The sequence below is a fragment of the Nicotiana tabacum genome, chromosome 5, assembly GCF_000715075.1.
Source record: "Nicotiana tabacum cultivar K326 chromosome 5, ASM71507v2, whole genome shotgun sequence".
Lineage (NCBI taxonomy): Eukaryota > Viridiplantae > Streptophyta > Magnoliopsida > Solanales > Solanaceae > Nicotiana > Nicotiana tabacum.
The window spans coordinates 81,463,469-81,481,259 of record NC_134084.1 but is presented as its reverse complement, the minus strand read 5'-3'; the positions used below and the strand labels follow the sequence as shown (position 1 = coordinate 81,481,259).

The following is a 17,791-nucleotide window of genomic DNA, read 5'->3' as shown; positions in this document are numbered from 1 at the left end:
GGTTGTGATCAGTTACGGTGAATTATGTGATCTATGAATTTGGAGACTGGGAGTTCTCAAAATTATACTATTTCGGGATTGTGTCATATTTGAGGTGAGTATTTTATTTAAACTCAATAGGGGCACTAGTTGCACTAATTGATTGTGATAACTACGCGCTACGAGTGCACATATATGTGAGGTTTGAACCCATGTACGAGCACCGGGGAAACTATTCATGCGCATGAAAATGTTTGGGCTATAACAAGCTTAGAATTGACAATTAAGCTTTAAGCTATGGTGTTTCTCATCTGTAACATTGCGTGAGCTATTTTGGTTATGTTTGCGGCTGCATAGGGGTTAAAATCCCTGAACAAACTTGATAAATGCCTCAGTGATGAATTTTTTTCGATTTGAGCTATGATAACATACTTGGTACATGCTTACACTTTAGTATGTCACTTATACCAGTCCAGGAACATGAAAGTCTTATCTTACTCGGCATGAAAATGTATACCTGTTTGAATGCTCCCATATAAATGTTTGAACTGGAGGTCTGAGACTATACCAGGCAGATTATATTATTGGCACGTGAGTTGTCCGTGCGTATTTTATTGTTAGCACATGAGTTGTCCGTGCATATATATGTATTGATGTGATTGGCATGTGAGTTGTCTGTGCAGGTGCTATTGTTAGCACGTGAGTTCTGTGGAAATTGCGATTCCCCGATCAATTATATGATTAATGGTTTTCTTCCTATTCGTGCTATGATATTTCCAAATCAGGGCAATTTAAGAAAATTGGGCGCATGAACATATAGATGGCCTTCTCACAGAATTTGATGAGTTGGATTTAAATAATGTTCTATGTCGAAAAGGGCAGGATTACATCGGAATAGCTAGAATAGTTGTGTTTGGTGATATAAGGTCATTAGACCTAGAATGAGTACTATGGAATGTGATTACGGTAGATTTGGGAGAATAATATCGGGAGTGCACGAAGATTTTGGAACGAGACTTTATGGAAAATGGAGTTTCATACTAGTACTTGGTTGGTTTTGAGCAGTTACTGTGATCGGAAATGGTGTTGCGAGTATGCGAGTTGCGTAGTATATTGTGTAATTATATTTGGGGTCATGGTTAAAGCTTAATACAACTTGCTCTAATTCATACAACGTGTTGACGTGAAATTCGGTTCTTTAAAAGAAATTTTTGGAAGTTGGAAGTTTGATTCCAAGGTTTATGGGCTAAGGCCAAATTAGCAATTTTTAGTTATGTGGTGTCCTCAGGTCTATATGGTATAGGATGATGTGGGATTACCCTCGGATATGAAGGTGTGATAGGTGAACTATATTTGAAGGTTCAAACATATCAACGAAGAAGCATTACCCCGTGATCAAATATATGAGATATGAGATTTTATCATCATTTTTGTACCAGAACTCTTAGAGTAATTGTTGGAGGTCAACAAAGGTTTAGTTCAGATGTTCGGCCTAGAGATTTAGAGTTGAAGAAAGTGAATGGGTTATTCTCAATATTTTCTCCATGAGGATGTTATATGAATTTCTAATACGGGTAAAGTATGTGTAGTTACACCGGGTCTTATGAAATTCCGAAGGGAATATGCCAAACTATGAGTATGATGTCTCCCTATTATTTTTCTCTATGTATTTTGTGTTTTCATGTATTTTTGTCTAAGAAGGTAGTTGAAAATCCTTTGTGTATCATTCCGTTGGGAAACTACTAAAGGTAAAGTTAATGGGTAATTGGCTTATGAGGGGAATCTATTTGTCATACTAGTTAGATAAGTCTGGGAGTTGAGATCGCTTCTGTAAATGTATTATGACGAAATCTATGAGTCGAGGAGCCCACTTTGAAGGTCGAAAACGTTAAGGAAAGAAAATGTTATTACTTGGTTGAATAGTCCAATAATGGTAGATCGAAAGGTATTTTCTATGTGTTACGATTCAAATAGGTGCAACTCGTGTCCATGTATCAATTTTGATAATATAATGTATGTAATATTAAGATTAGTGTTGTTGATAAACATTGTGAAGCTTTGTCGAGTTGTGGATGTGTTGTTAGGATGGTTTTGGTGATTCCCTAACAGGTGGATAAGCCCAATTACAAAGGAGACTCTGCCGAAATTTTTGAAAAATTTGGGACTTGGTAAAAATTTGGGAGCTGGAGGTGTATGGAAAAAAAGGTTAAATTATGTTATGTGTTTGGGAGAGGACTCTGCTTCTCATTCGAGGACGAATGATCCTAAGTGGGGGAGAATGTAACACCCAAAAAAAATTGAAGTACTTAAGCGCTATGACGAAAGTTGACATGCGCTAATTATATTATTTTGTCTGCGAACGAGGACTATTAATATGATGGATATCAATTGGATATGATAATAAGTGTAACAATCATATTATAAGTGATTTGGGGTCTAAGGAGAGGCCTAAGTCCAAGCCAAGTTGAAAATTTTCATTATAGACTAAAATTCTAAATGAGCACGCACAAGATCACACTTTGGACGAGCATATCTACATATATATATATATATATATATATATATATATATATATATAAAGGTCTTTGAGTCTAGTTTCTAACTCTTCAAACCGTTCATCATTTGGACATTTGTACAAAAAGTTATTATTGATTTACTGAAGGCGGGTAATGCTGTGTTCTGGGGAAGAGGCAAATCGTTGTTACCAAATGCGATTTATAAGTCGTATTCGACACCTGCGACTTACCTGGACAGATTACAAAACGCGAGTTTCAGCCATTTTTAACATATTTGGAGCTATGGAGCTCGGATTGAAGCGATTTCTTAGGCAATTTTTACCATATGGATCGGGGTAAGTGATTCTAACTCGATTTTGGTTAAAATACATGAATCTATTGTTGTTTCTATCATGAAATTAGTAAATTGGGTTGAAAATGGTAGAAATTCTCTATACCTTAGATTTAAGATTTGGAGGTCGATTTGTTGTTCGAATTTAGTAATTTTGGTATGGTTGGAATCCTGGTTGAATGGGCGTTCATATTTTGTAACTTTCGTCAGATTCCGAGACGTGGGCCCCACGAGCGATTTTTGGGTTAATTTCAGATTTTGTTGGAAAATTAGTATTTTCATATGGAATTAATTTCTATAATATGTATTGAATAAATCGAGTTAATTGTGACTAGATTCGGGATGTTTGGAAGCCGATTTGAACGGCAAAGGCATTGCGGAGTAGGATTTTGCTCGGATTGAGGTAAGTAATGGTTATAAATCTAGTGCTAAGGGTATGAAACCCCGGACATTGTGTTGTATGACTATTTTGGAGGTGACACACATGCTAGGTGACGGGCATGTGGGCGTGCACCGTAGGGATTGTGACTTGGTCCGTCCCGCGAGACTGTGGAATCAATTGGCCTATTGTTTAATACATGTTCCCTCTGTTTTCATAGAAATTGATTGTACTTCATGTTAGAAATCATTTTTAGGCCTTATGTGATCACTGTTGAGACCTGAGAGGTCGTGTACTTGCTGAATTAGCTGCTACATTACTATTTGTACTCAGTAATAGCTTTTCTTGCTTATTATGCCTTTGTCTCTTACTATTTATTGTTGATACATGATATTACTTCTGTTTGGGCTATTTATATGATTTATGAGAGTCCGAGAGACTGGAGAGATTGATGACTGAGTAAGGTCGAGGGCCTAGTTGTGAGATATTGATACTACAGCACGTGAGTTGTCTGTGCAACACGTGAGTTGCCCGTATGGATCCAGATATTGATACTATAGCACCTGAGTTGTCCGTGCAACACGTGATTTGCCCGTGTGGATCCAGACATTGATACTATAGCACGTGAGTTGTCCATGTAGCACGTGAGTTGTCCGTGCGGATTCAGATATTGATACTATAGCACGTGAGTTGTCCGTGTAGCACGTGAGTTGTCCGTGTGGATCTAGATAATATATTATATCATGTGAGTTGTCCGTGCAGAACGTGAGTTGTCCGTGCAGATTATAGCGTTTGGGCTGAAGGAGCCCCTTCAGGAGTCTGCACACCCCCAGTGAGCGCAGGTATATGATAGAACGTGAGTTATTCGTTCAGCACGTGAGTTGTCCGTGCAGTTTATAGCGCTTGGGCTGAAGGAGCCCCTCCAGAGTCTGTACACCCCCAGTGAGCGCAGGTACCTATTGAGTATTATTATTGAGGGTTGAGAGCCGAGTGATTGAGCTGTTTAGATGAGCTGAGTGACTGTTGCCTTGAGAGGCCATATTTGTTTTCAGTTAATTGCTACACCTGGTTGCTATTTGTCCCTTTCGTACATATTTTTAGAATATTTGATATCCGGTTTATTTGAGTATGCATTGATGAGACTTAAACTGTTAAATTGAAAGTATGACTACTCTTATTTGAAAGTTATTGAGATAACTCTATTTTATAGCTCGTCACTACGTCTTAGTTCCTTATTTATTTCTGTTACTTACTGAGTTGGTATACTCACGTTACCCCATGTATCTCGTGTACAGATCTAGACACTTCTGGTCACGGCGGTTGCTGATTGAGGAGTCAGACTCAGAAGACTATTGAGGTAGCTGCATGGCATTCGCTGACCTTGACTCTCCTTTCCTTTCATGTTGTATTGTTCTATATTTCCAGATAGTGTTTTATCAGTCGGATGTTGTTATCATTTAGATTCTCATGCACTCAGTGACACCGGGTTTTTGGGATGGATTGTTTAGTACTTTTGGAGTTATATTCTGTTCTAAAAGGTTTTATTTAATATTAAATGCTTCCGCCTTTATTTAAAAGTTCTACTGTGTTGAGATATTGAGTTGAGGCTTGCCTTGTACCACGATAGGCGCCATCACAATGGGTGAGATTTTGGGTCGTGACAATTTCATGCCTCTTTCCACCAAGTTGGAATACATAATCATTTATGTCATACTCAATTTCTAAAGGAAGCAAATTACTCTTGTACTTGAACTTAGATATAACAGTTAATAACTTGATATGCATCAAAATATTATCATCCACAAAAATAATAAAGTCACCAACATAAGAAAAAAAAGTATAGTTCATTACCTCTAAAAATACCTTAGGTGTTCTAGAAAGCCCAAGAAATCGAATAAACTAATTATACATACTATACTTGGACTTATTTACCAATGGAACATCATCACCTTGTATTCTTTTATGCAGTGACTCCAACTTAGCAATGTCTTTAGGGAACTCCATATCATAAACCTGTAAATAAGGATCAACACAGTCAAAAGGTTCAACAATAAAGAAATTAACCAAGCTTTTATCTTCCACCATCCAACAAGAATAGATTTCGCCAAATTCATGTTGGAATCCAATTGGATCCTTTTCCACCATCTCTTGTGCCTCACCTATCCCTTTAGAAGGTTTTTCAATACGTGGCTGCACAAAAATACAAGAACTAAAACAAGAAAGAGTTAATAGGTTAGGAAACAAAGAACATGTTTTCTTACTTACTCTCTCTTTGGCTTTTATCTCAAGACTAACTCTTTCCTCACACTTAGCCTCTTTTCTCTCACTAAAGTTTCTTCTTTTTCTTCACTCAAACCCTCTTGTTTTTCTCTCTCTACCTCATTGACTTTTTTTTTATCTCATTGCCTTCTCTCCTTTCTTTTCCTCCAAGCTCACTCTTTTTCTCACTTGGCATCTTATTCTCTTCACTCAACACAGCCTCTCCTTTTTCCTCTCTTGGGATGTCGACATGCACTCCCTTACTCCTCTCATTCTTTTCTCTCTCGTATTTTTCCATATTCTCTTTAATGGTCTTTTCATCTTCACAAATTTGTGAGGGAGTCAAAGGTCCAAGAATGAGTTTCTTCCCGTTAGCCTCAAAAGAGTATCTATTTTTTTTTATTGTTATTTGAAGGTATTCTGTAAACATACCACGGTTTTCCCAACAAGATATGATAATTATTCATGGGAATCACATCACACCAGATTACATCCTCATACCTTCCAATAGAGAATAGTAATAACACTCTTTTATCTACCTTTACTCCTCTCAACATGTAGGGTTCAATATGTTCAACACAATGCAAGTTCGATTTTTCAACCATATAAGTGCTAATTGAGTTATAGCCAAACTCTTTGTCAATTCTAAGGGCACAAATTGCGGACATCACTTTAGCTCTTGTTTGAAAAATAACTTTACCATTGTCTTCCTTCTATTCGGTATACTGTTAGTTCGACTTTTCAAGTTGTTGAGTCATAGCTCACCTCCTTTCACAATAACTACCTGTTTGAGACATCTTGAACGAAGATTAGAAGAATTATGTCTCTCTCAAATTTGGCTTTTTCCTTCTAATATTCTCACCTCTCTTGCCTTTTTCCACTCAATGCAACTCTTGATTGTTAACATTTACATTTATTAATAAACCTTACTAGTCACAACCCTTAGTGATAAGTATATGGAGTTAGAAAAAGAAAGAAAAGTGAATGACCAAACCTAGGAAGAATATGAATTGGTTAGTAGAAAAAAAGGAAAGAATTTTAGGAAACACAAAACCCATAAGAATAAGGAAAGAAGTTTCCTTAATCTTCAAGAACAAAGATCCCCTCTTCTTGTTTCCTTTCTTGACTTGAAAACCAAATAATACTTGAATTCTAATAATAATAATGAGCAATAACACTTTTTGGGTTGATTTTTGTTTTTTTTGTTGCTCAAGAGCCTCCCAAGATTATCAAGATTGAAATCTTGATTAGCCTACGCTCTGATACCACTTGATAACAACACGATAGGGGTCTAGGAACTACTAAAGAAAATCAAGAAACGTGCGGAAATTAAAAGAAAATAAAGAAATGAAAAAGGCAGAAATTAAAGATAGATTGAATTCAAGAAAGAGTTTTACCTATGCATCCCGACTAAGGTCTCACAAACGTGCACTTCCTTTATACATCCAACCGCTTCACTAATGTGAATAGGTTATACAGAAGGGTAGGTTGGTTATATACTCTTATGCGCCTTCCTTCTTCGAACCTTTTGGTATGTATTGCCCCCTAACTATAGATCAGATCCATCAGACAAGAAACTCAATTCTGCACTGTTGTTGAGTCGTCGGACTTATCCACCAAGGGATTCGTGGAATTTCTGTGGATTGCGTTGGGGGAAATCTACCAAAGCTAGGCAGATAGATAGACTCCTTTCCCGCTGCTAAGGGAGAGCAAGAAAGAAAAAAAATGATTGTTTTTTAACCAGCGCCCTCTTTTGGGTATGCAGGTACTAAGAGTCCTCTCACTACCAACCAACAGACATCATCTGGCTGGGTCTTGCCGGTATCAACAACGAGAAAGTTTCTTGAATTCAAGAAGTCTATTCTTGAAAGTTAATCCTAACAACAACAATTAGCTAACAAAGAATTTATTGACTTTGGTAGAGGTTAAAAATAAGAGATAGATTGTGAAACCCGACCCTTTAGAATAACAAGAACAACAATAAGCCTAAACGTATCACCTTTCTTGAATACCTAGAAGTAATCTAAGATTTCGAAAAATTCATCTTACCACCTTAAGTTGAGTCGTGAAGGTTGAAGAATAAGTCCAAGAGTAGCCACACACAAGAGAGCAAAAAAAATCTCACAATTTTTATTGATATTATATAGAGAGGGTCACGAAATTCTACCAAAAAAATAAGTAAATAAAGTCCTAAACTACTTTGGACAACAAGTCCAACTACCTTAGGAAAAGAAAAATAGTAGGAAGCAAAAACCAAGTCATTCTTGGAAAGTAATTCCAAAAATCTTAGAAAAAGGAAAAAATAACTTTAACTAACTAGGAAAGCAATAAATATAGTCCCATAATATATGAAAATAAGTCCCAAACCAATCTTGGTTAGAATCTTGAAAATATTGAAAATCTGAAGGAAATTTGCAAGCAACTTGGCACCAACTTGAACTCAACATCAGCACGACTATTGTACCATTCTTGGACATCAAATAAATCCTTTTTATGCTATAAAAACGTGGCTTTATGTAGGACTGTATGAGCTGCAAGTTTGGACACATTTTAGGTGGTAAATTGGTCCAACAGTGACCCGATTTGGACCTTCTTTAGAGGATGTTTCTTTGGATCTAATCCACCTCTTATTGGACATGAATTTGGGCCATAAAATAATTATAACACCTAAATAACTCATATCCTTTATCCTTAAGCTCTTCCTCCCAACTAACAACTTTTTTGATCGTTCCTAAAGTCCAATGACCTTGTTTTGCAGCTTTTTAGCTTGAGATCTTGTTAAAAACCCTCTTTGAGATTCCAAAGCTTCATCCTTGTCCTTGAATGAATTTGAGCTTCCTAGGATGCTATCACTTACCTCGCTCTGAAGTTCCATAACCGTCTTCAGCGCCATTCTAGCACTTCAAACCGATGCTCGTCACTTCAGAACTCGTCAATCGATGTGCAAACCCATAAATATATACTCTAATATTCATAACAAATCGATTTAAACAATTTTCCAACTTCACTCGAAAAGTCGATAAAGCAACCTCGGGCCCACGTGCCCGGATTCCGATTTTCTTTGAAGATAACCATTACCCGTAACATTACGAATTCAAATATATAATTTATTCTCAATTCCATGATCAAAATCCAAAATACTATTTTCTAGGTTTTTCTTTAAAATCCCAAATTTCTACAAATTTCCATGTTTAAATCCATACATATACCATGTATTTAACTTGAAGTAGGGATAACTTACCTTGTTATTGATGATGAAAACCTCTACTTGAAGCTCTCCAAGAATCGTTCCAAACCAAGAGAGAATGAAAGCAATGAGCCAAATCCCGTCTTAAAATAACCCACTGCCCAACCCGGCCTTCGCACCTACGAAATAGTAGCCGCTTCTGCGGCTCCGCAGGTGCGGCCAAAAATTTTGCTCCTGCAGAAATGTCCTAGCTGCTCGCTTTCGCTTCTATGCCTTCCCTTCTGCTTCCGCGATCACGTAGGTGCGGAAATCATCTTCACACCTACGACCTCAGTCCAGCCCTGCCCATGCCACTTTTGCGGTCCACTACCTCGCTTCTACGGGGTCGCTTCTGCGATGAAGCTTCCGTAGAAGCGGTTGCACCAACAGCAGAAATTTCTTCAGCTTTTCCTTTAGTCAGAAATTTGATCTACTAACCTTCCGAAATCCACTCGAGGCCCTCGGGACCTTAACCAATTATACCAACGCGTCCCAAAACACATTACGAACTTAGTCGAGCCTTTAAAACACATCAAACAACGCTAAAACCACGAATCGTACCCTAATCTGAGCTTAATGAACTTTAGAACTTCAAACTTCTACATTCGACGCCGAAACCTATCAAATCAAGTTCGATTGACCTCAAATTTTGCACACAAGTTATAATTGACATCACGGACCTGCTCCCACTTCTGGAATCGAAATCCGACCCCGATATCAAAAAGTACACTACCGGTCAAACTTCCAAAAACCTTCAACTTCCAACTTTCGCCAAACGACCCCAAAATGACCTACAGACCTCCAAATCTACATCCGGACGCGCTCCTAAGACCAGAATCACTTAACATAGCTATTTATAGGTTCAGAACCCCAAACAAATATTGATAACATTAAAATACACTTCAACTCAAATTTATGAAATCCTTCCAAAAAGCCGACTTTCCACAATAGGTACCGAAACGCTCCCAGGTCATCCAAAACCCGATCAGGATATACGTCCAAGTCCAAAATAATCATACAGATATATTGGAACTTTCAAATTCCGATTTCGAGATCGCTTACTCAAAAGTCAAACCTTAGTCAACTCTTCCAACTTAAAGCTTTCGAAATGAGAATTTCATTCCAAATCAACTCCAAACTTCCCGAAATTCAATTTCCACCACGCGTACAAGTCATAATACCATAAGTGAAGCTACTCAAGGCCTCAAACCACCGAACGACGCACTAGAACTCAAAATGACCAGTCGGATGGCTACAAAGTCGGCTTGCATAGTACTACAGAAAGTCGCCCGGACAAGTAGGGATTCAATAATTGTTGCTAGGTTGATCACCTAGTGATTATTCTTTTGTTGGTGTCTTATAGTGCTACCCGTGAAAGGTAAAAGATGATTTCTTATGTTTAGGTCTAAGGAGCCAAAAGTGATTTCAATGATTTAATGAAATTGAAATGGATTTATACGATTTTTATTGAAATTGTGTATTGATATAAATGTTTTAAATGTTTATATCATGGTTCATATTCCACTCGTCATTTTATTTAAAATGATAAAGAACATGATTGATATAAATATTTATCACTTTATATCAAGTGTTGGATGCATTATTTTTGTAATGCAATGTCTCAGGAACTCGAGTTGTGAGAGTCTACGACACTTCCCACTGTAATGGACGATGTACTCAACCCTCGCGGGCCCTCTTCAGGGCCTTGTCTACTTTATGCATTTTAGAATGAGGTGCGGTACGTGCTGAGCATACAAGGCTAGAATGACTCTCTTCCCGAGGTATATGATGAGACATCACTTCTATTCGGTGATAGCTATCATGTTATTTCCTACTTTCTTTTAAATAAAAAATTATCAAAAGTTTTTATTTTATTCTCGTGTCATAAAGATTTCATAGACAATTGTTAGTCTTTTGAGATTGTAAATAACGGTTATTCATATAGCATGTATGGAAGAAATATTCTTATCTTTTTGACTTTTAATTATTGAAAAAGGTTTTAAAGATTGTGTTTAATTGACGATTTTAATCATTTAAAAATAATTCTATCTGAAAAAGGCTTCCACATGAATTTATTAGATATATAAATGTGTATTCTTGAACGGGTTGGTCCCTTTGAGTCGGGTAGTATATCGGGTGCCAGTCACATAATTTTGAAGCGTGATAGTAGGTTTAAATTCTCTTCTTTTATCTGCATCTGTAAAAAGAGGATTATATTTTCTAATAAATCCATTTGTTAAAGTATAGTCATCTTCTCTTTTAAATGCATTTCATGCATCACACTAGCTGCATAACATAACACTTGTAAATGGGAGGAATCCTTCCCTCACTTAGTATAGGATAGGATAATTGTACTGGGTTGAAACAGCATATTAATACATAATAATTGGGCTCGTCTACTTCTCGTATAGGTAGGGAGATGACTCCTTCCTCTTTATGCAGTTTCTTTTGTTTAAAATAAAATCCCACTCAGAAACCGAGTTAGAAACTTAAGTGGTTCCGAATGATGAAAGTTGGCTGTAATTTCACCTCATTAATTAAAGTACAGAAATAAGGAACCATAATTTTAGCGTTTTTGGGAAGTCATTTGGAAGTATTTGGCCTTCTTGAGTGCATAATATTTTGTTAACTTTTTCACTTACTAATTCTGAGCTTTTCTATTACAAGAGAAATTATATAGACTGGAATTCTACCAGCTTTTGCTTTCTATATCTCTATGATAATATTTATTTATAATACAAACGTTTTGACATGTAACTCTAACAACATTGTGAAATACTTAACATCTTTGTTTAAAATAAAAATGTATAATAGTAAACATTCTCAAACGCATATGTCTAAGTACAGTACAAAGTACATCCACTCACAAAACCAGGAATTTTGCTAAGGATATTCAATATTTAATATATATTTATAACAAATAATTTTTTATTTATATAAAGTATAATATTTTATATACGTGGTATAATTTTTCGATAAAAGATGTTCAACTGACTGCCCCACTGAGTACATCTTGAATAACTACTTAAGACCAAATTTGTCAGTCTGCTATTTGAAAATGGTAAAATAGCACGGTATTTCGGACTAATTATTCAAAAATAGCCAAAAGTTTACCAAGTCAATGAAAAATAGCCACTATTTTGCTGCAACAGAGATCGATCCGGCATAATATACTGGAGTTCGGTGCACCTGTGTATGAACTTCAGCATATTATGCTGGACAGGTATACTTGCTGGAATTCCAGTATATTATGCTGGAGTTCTAGTGTACTTATGCTGGAACTCCATCATATTTTGCTGGAGTTCCAGCATACCAGTATAATATGCTGGAGTTCAAGTATACTTATGCTGGGACTTCAACATAATATACTGTCGTATTTTTTTGGTTTTGAACAGTGTTTTCACTCAAATTTATCTTTACATGAAAAGTGGCTAAATTTCGATTACTTAAACTGAACTATCTTTGAACGACCAGTTGTAAATCTGGCTATTTTTGAATTTCTCCCTTGAAAATGTTCAGTCTTGCCCTACATTATACTATCGGGTCAAAAGTGGCATGAAAAAATCGTCAAAAGTTTTTTCAAATTGGACGGGCATTAGATGAGAAATGTATTTTGGACCCTTAGGTAACATTGGGGGACTTTTTGGTCCCAATAGTATAACGAAAAGCAACTTTGAGCTCACATTTCAATCACAAAAGAAGCTGAGAATTGGAACGAAAAAACACAAATCCTGTAAACTTTTATTGAAGGGTGAGATACCCAATAATATTCTTGAATACAATCTGTAATGCAAATAAATTTATCAAAAATAGCACATGCAAGTTTATCTACAGTAAAAGAAATGTGAAGCCACTTAGCAATACAACAATCCCAGGCAAAACCTTGGAAGAGACAGAGTAAATACCTGTCTGAATAATAAAATTACAAGTTCCTTGAGATATATTCTTGTCAGTGACCATTGCCAATCCTTGAAAATCACAACTCAAATCTAATTGATTCTGAACCTGGTAATACATATTAAATGCATATGATGCATTTCCATTAGCATCTAAATTATTGCAAGAAGAACCATATCCTAATGCTGTACAATCTGAGAATGTGCAAGCATAGTCAATGTTATTAGCAAGTATGCTCAAATTATTAGCATTTGGATTAAGCATGCACCATCTTTTAGGTAGATATTGCACATTTTTTGCAGCAACAAGATGCTTTTCGTGTCCCTGACCTGAAATGTCCATAGCAAACTTTGGCTGCCCATCGTATCGAAAAATTCCCCAGTGTCGCTCGAAATTACCAGGAGCAATACTTTTAGCATCCTCATCAATTAGTCCAAACAAGTAAACTTCAATGTATCCAGGTCTAAGGGGTGTTCCTTTGTTAGCTCCAAGCCTGGAAAACAGTCCTTTATAGAATCGATACGCGTTGTTTAAATTAGCATTCTTGTCACCATCTGTAGGCCAACCAACTTCTCCAACTAGAATGGTCGTATTGCCATAACCAACTGCTTTTAATGCTGAATAGAGGGTATCAAAGTTGGCATCAAAGACATTGGTGTACTCGACCCCATTATCGACAACAGGGTTGCTAGCACCATCAAAGAAAGCAAAGTCAAATGGGAAATGTTCATTGGCATAAAGACTTAGAAAGGGGTAAATGTTTACAGTAAAGGGTGCTTGGTTCTTGCTCATGAATTGAACAATCTGTGTCATTAGTTCAGCTATATCGGGCCGGAATCTACCAGCAGAAGGTACAGGATTAGACTCTGGTGAGAAATAGACATCAGCATTTAGTGGTACAGTTGCTTTTATGTAGTCCCCTACTCCTGCTTCATTTAGTGCATTTTGGATATTCTGTAGAGCTGGGAATGTTAAGTTCACAAAGGAGTTGTTGTAGGCTGTCAAAAAAGGCTCATTACCAACTGCCACATATCTGTAGACAGATTAAATGCATCATACAAAATTGAAATCGAGTTTAACTTATATAAACCAACAGCGTAAAGAATTTCACAATAACAGTGTACAAGTCATTTTGCCATGTTATTAATCCAGGCTTGCTATAATAGTTAGCTGTAATTGGCTTGTTTAATAATACTACACATATTGGCAACTCAAGACACGGCATTTATAATCAAATTCTAGAGCATTGAGAATTTACTTTTTGTTTAATACACATATCTTGCATTTACTTTTTCAAAGCTACGCAAGGAGGAACAACTACATATGGAAGTATCATAATACGAAAAGATAAAAAGGAAAAAATAAATTATATCATGTTCATATTATTTGACTTTTAAATTTTTTGTAAATTAGTGGTCTTAGTTATAAGAATATTTGTGTAGTACACTCAAGGGTACATTCTAGTGATCAATAAAATTAAGGAAGATTGAGGGTTCAGGTCCTACCAAAAAGAAAAAATATTAATTTTCCTTATCTACTCCCATGTCTCATATTATGTGTCTATGATTTTTTTGTACAAGCCCCTTCAGAAAAATTAATTAGGATGAGATTTTGACTACTTTACCCTTATTCACATCTTAATATTTTAATCATTCTTCATTGGTATTTGAATAAAGTTGTTCATAATTGAGGTGTTTGTAGTTTTCAAGGATAATTATTACTAAGGGTAAAAAAGTAAAAAAGAAAATGATTAATTTTATCTTGAATTTCTTAAACAACAAATACCCCATCCGTTCACTTTTACTTGACACGTTTTGACTTTTCACGCCCCTTAATAAATAATAAATGAAGTGCATAATTTATCATGATACCCATATTAATTGATACATATTTTATTGGATTTGAGAAAATGATTTGAAATGAGTAATAAATACTGCAGGTATAACAGGAAATTTTATATGAATAAAGTGTCAAGTAAAAATGAAAATCTATTTTTAGGATACATGCCAAGTAAGAGTGAACGGATGGAATTTTTTTAATAATCACGAAGACGGAGGGAGTAATACCTAAGCCTTGTATTAATGAAACAGACACTCGATAAAATAAGAAACGTGGATGCAAGTATTGGACAAATGAAGCAAAGAGCAATAATGGAAAGAAGAAATTAATACGTATATCTTACTTGATGTTGACACCTGATTTGATATTGTAGCGAGTGACATTGCGTCTAACCCAATCTTTAGCTCGATCATAATCAGTCATAGTAAGAAGTTGATCATTAGGAATGGCAACCATAACTTCAATATCAGTACCTGCTAGTGCGTTCATGGATGTTTTATCTGCATCAAAGAGTTTCACTTTCTTTATACCATTCTCCTTCAGCATTTGCACCACTATTTTTGGCTCCAATGGGTGGCTTGCCATTGTTCCCCAGTTTACTCCTAGGCCTTCAACACTTTTTTTATTATCACCCAAATATACCAGGAAATATAATACTACTACTAAAACACCAAGTCTCAACATGTTTCTCCAGACGAAAACAGGGCAATATTGTCAACAGATAATGAATTTGGCAGAATCTTGGATGACTTATTGTTGAAAAAAAATGGTTTCTTGAACAAAGAAATTAGCTAGTGGGGAGAAAAGAGAATCCAGAAAGAGAGAAGATATGATTTTTGACAAGAGACCTGATAAATAAAAATAGTACAAGAATGAAGAAAAGGGTGAATCAGTAAAAGAATTGTGGGAGGAATGTGAGTATAGAGAAAATAGACCGAGTCTGACTGAATGATGAGTTAAGTACTAAACGTGGGGGATAATTCTGATGAAAAATCTTGTAATTATGGTTAATATTTGTTATTGAAGCTAAGCCAGTGAAAAGAAAGAAGAATGGCTGAACGTATTATAAATGATTGATTAAAATATCAAGAGTAAGAGTCAAAGGGAGTAGTGTAGTGTAGTGTGATATTGATGGATGAAAGAGCAAACGAGTTTCAAGGCGCCCATATTGGATCACATCACTTAATTTCAACAGTTGATGCAATATCATGGGGACTTGCAAGTCGGTTGCCGACTCACCATATTTATTTTTCACATTATATTATATTATATTTAATTTCATTTATTATATATTTCGGCTATTTTACTTCAAGTGCCCCTTACGGAAATATTTCCAATACCAGGACGAAAATCATCAAGTAACAAGTGGTTTGCTTAACATTCTTTGTGTATCATATTTTTGGTGTGTCTTTCTATAAAAACTTTGGAATTATACTGAATTTGTTGTTAATATGTACAGTTTCACACATACTTGTACATACTGATTTTGAGCTTCTAGTGGTAGTTGTAAACGTTTTACACTATCGTGCGTGCTTTTGCTTCTCCTTCCTTTTAATTTCCCTTTGAATGATCTGTAATTTGAACCAATTTAATCTCTAGACGAGTGAAAGGGTAATTATTGTGCGAGGTAGAGGTGTATATAGATCGAGTTGGTTCGGATTTTATAATTACCAAACTAAATTAATTGTGTCAGATTATTAAATCTAAAGACCAAACCAAACCAATAAAATTCGGGTTTTTCACTCTCGGTTTTTCGGGGGTTTTCCGGTAAAATCTTCGTAAAAAAAACTTATAAATTATGCTCAAAATATTTCTTTAGTCCTAGTAAGATACAAATATATAAAGTATTTTTCAAGAAAATAATACAAAATATGAGATATGTCATGCCATTATCCTAAAATATTCAATAATAAAGACAATAAAATTATATAATATAAATATTGCCAATTAAAAAGCCATAATAAAAATAAACATAATCTAAGAGTACTAAGTCATGCTAAAATAAGTAAACTAATAAGGAAGTATTAAATGCATGACTAAACGCTAAAGAAAAAATAAAAATAGGTAATGCATTTTTATCTAAATTATTGCAAAACAAAAAATAGATATTCAATACAGTCCCGTTCATAGTATTGAATTAAATGTCTTTTATTAGCATTAGTATTGATTTAATTTTGGTTTGGGCTTTTGTTAGTACTATTTAATTTACTAATGTTAATGGTTATAAAACTTATTGGAACATTCAAAAGTTCTAAGTCCAACCTTGAAATAATACCTCAAAAAATAAAATTATGAAATCTTTTAAGAAATATTTATAAATTACATCACAATAAGTATATTTATATATAAAATATATCTAAAATTTTATATATGTAATGTCGGTTGGTTTGGTTTCGGTTTGACTTTCTTTAGTTAAAACCAAACCAAACCAATTATGGTCGGATTTTTTTTCCAATATCAAACCAAATCAAACCAACCCATAGTCGGATTTTTTTTCTCGATTTGACTCAGATTATCGGGTTGGTGCGGTTATCGATTTGCTTTGTACACCCCTAGTGCGAGGAAGGTTTTCTTAGCCTTCTATGTGTGAGGCAATGAATATGCACATAGAGCAAAATTTTGCTATTTTGTTGTTTTGTGCTACTCAACATTATTTTTCTGCTACAATGGACCCTCCAAAATTTATATTGGTGCGAATTGGAAAAAAAAAAGGGTGCAATTTTCTCATGGGGAGACAAATTGAAAAATTACACTACCGTTAATTTTGGTGTTCATAGAGAAATCTATGTTTTCCGTAGATGAGGGAGGAGTTGATTTCAAAAGTTTGATGTTTGGGAAACAAATATTTGTAGAGTAATTGCACATCGTGTTGCCAAGGAGCGGTAAAGGGGTTCAGTTGAAATCGGTTCATTGAAATATTATATTGTGTTATTGGTAAATAGTAGTTAAAGCAGAGAGAATGCGTATGTTTTTTTCCTAGAACAAGAATGTGTCGGTGTTATGTGCATTTTAATAGTGAAATTATAATATTAAAGTGTATTATTTCTTGTAAGGTAAGTGCCTACAAATTGAAAGTAATCATTATCTTTATTGTAACTCATGAAACCACTAATACTATAATCAACTACTAATTACCCTCTAAATGTTAAATACCAATAATGTTTTGCAATTTTATTATTTCACTAATTTATTATTTATTCTATGTAAGAAATTTTACACATATAAATATTGATATTTCTTCCTTGTGTTGGGTTTGAGAAAGTTGGTATAGTGAAAAATAGAGTTGAGAAAATCTAAATCTCCAACTTATTCTCTAGAACGAGAATATTATTTTGTTGAAGGAAGGTGTTCCGTTTGGTGGAGCT

The 17,791-nt window shown here is 35.1% G+C and overlaps 1 protein-coding gene across 1 annotated transcript; it reads right to left on the bottom strand.

The window, feature by feature from the left end:
* Positions 1-12,402: 12,402 nt before the first annotated feature.
* LOC107773047 (glucan endo-1,3-beta-glucosidase 8) lies at positions 12,403-15,510 on the bottom strand. The gene is made up of 2 exons (XM_016592496.2): positions 14,770-15,510; positions 12,403-13,620 (listed from the first exon to the last, which is right to left on the bottom strand). The coding sequence occupies exons 1-2, from the start codon at positions 15,108-15,110 to the stop codon at positions 12,519-12,521; spliced, it is 1,443 nt and encodes a 480-aa protein (XP_016447982.2). The 5' UTR covers positions 15,111-15,510; the 3' UTR covers positions 12,403-12,518.
* Between the last annotated feature and the right edge of the window lie 2,281 nt (positions 15,511-17,791).

What these genes read in the sequence shown, in the direction of transcription:
- LOC107773047 (XM_016592496.2), bottom strand. Translation starts at nt 15,110, where the DNA reads ATGTTGAGACTTGGTGTTTTAGTAGTAGTATTATATTTCCTGGTATAT. An exon ending in AAATCAGGTGTCAACATCAA is followed by an intron (nt 13,621 to 14,769) that starts GTAAGATATACG and finishes ATCTGTCTACAG; the next exon opens with ATATGTGGCAGTTGGTAATG.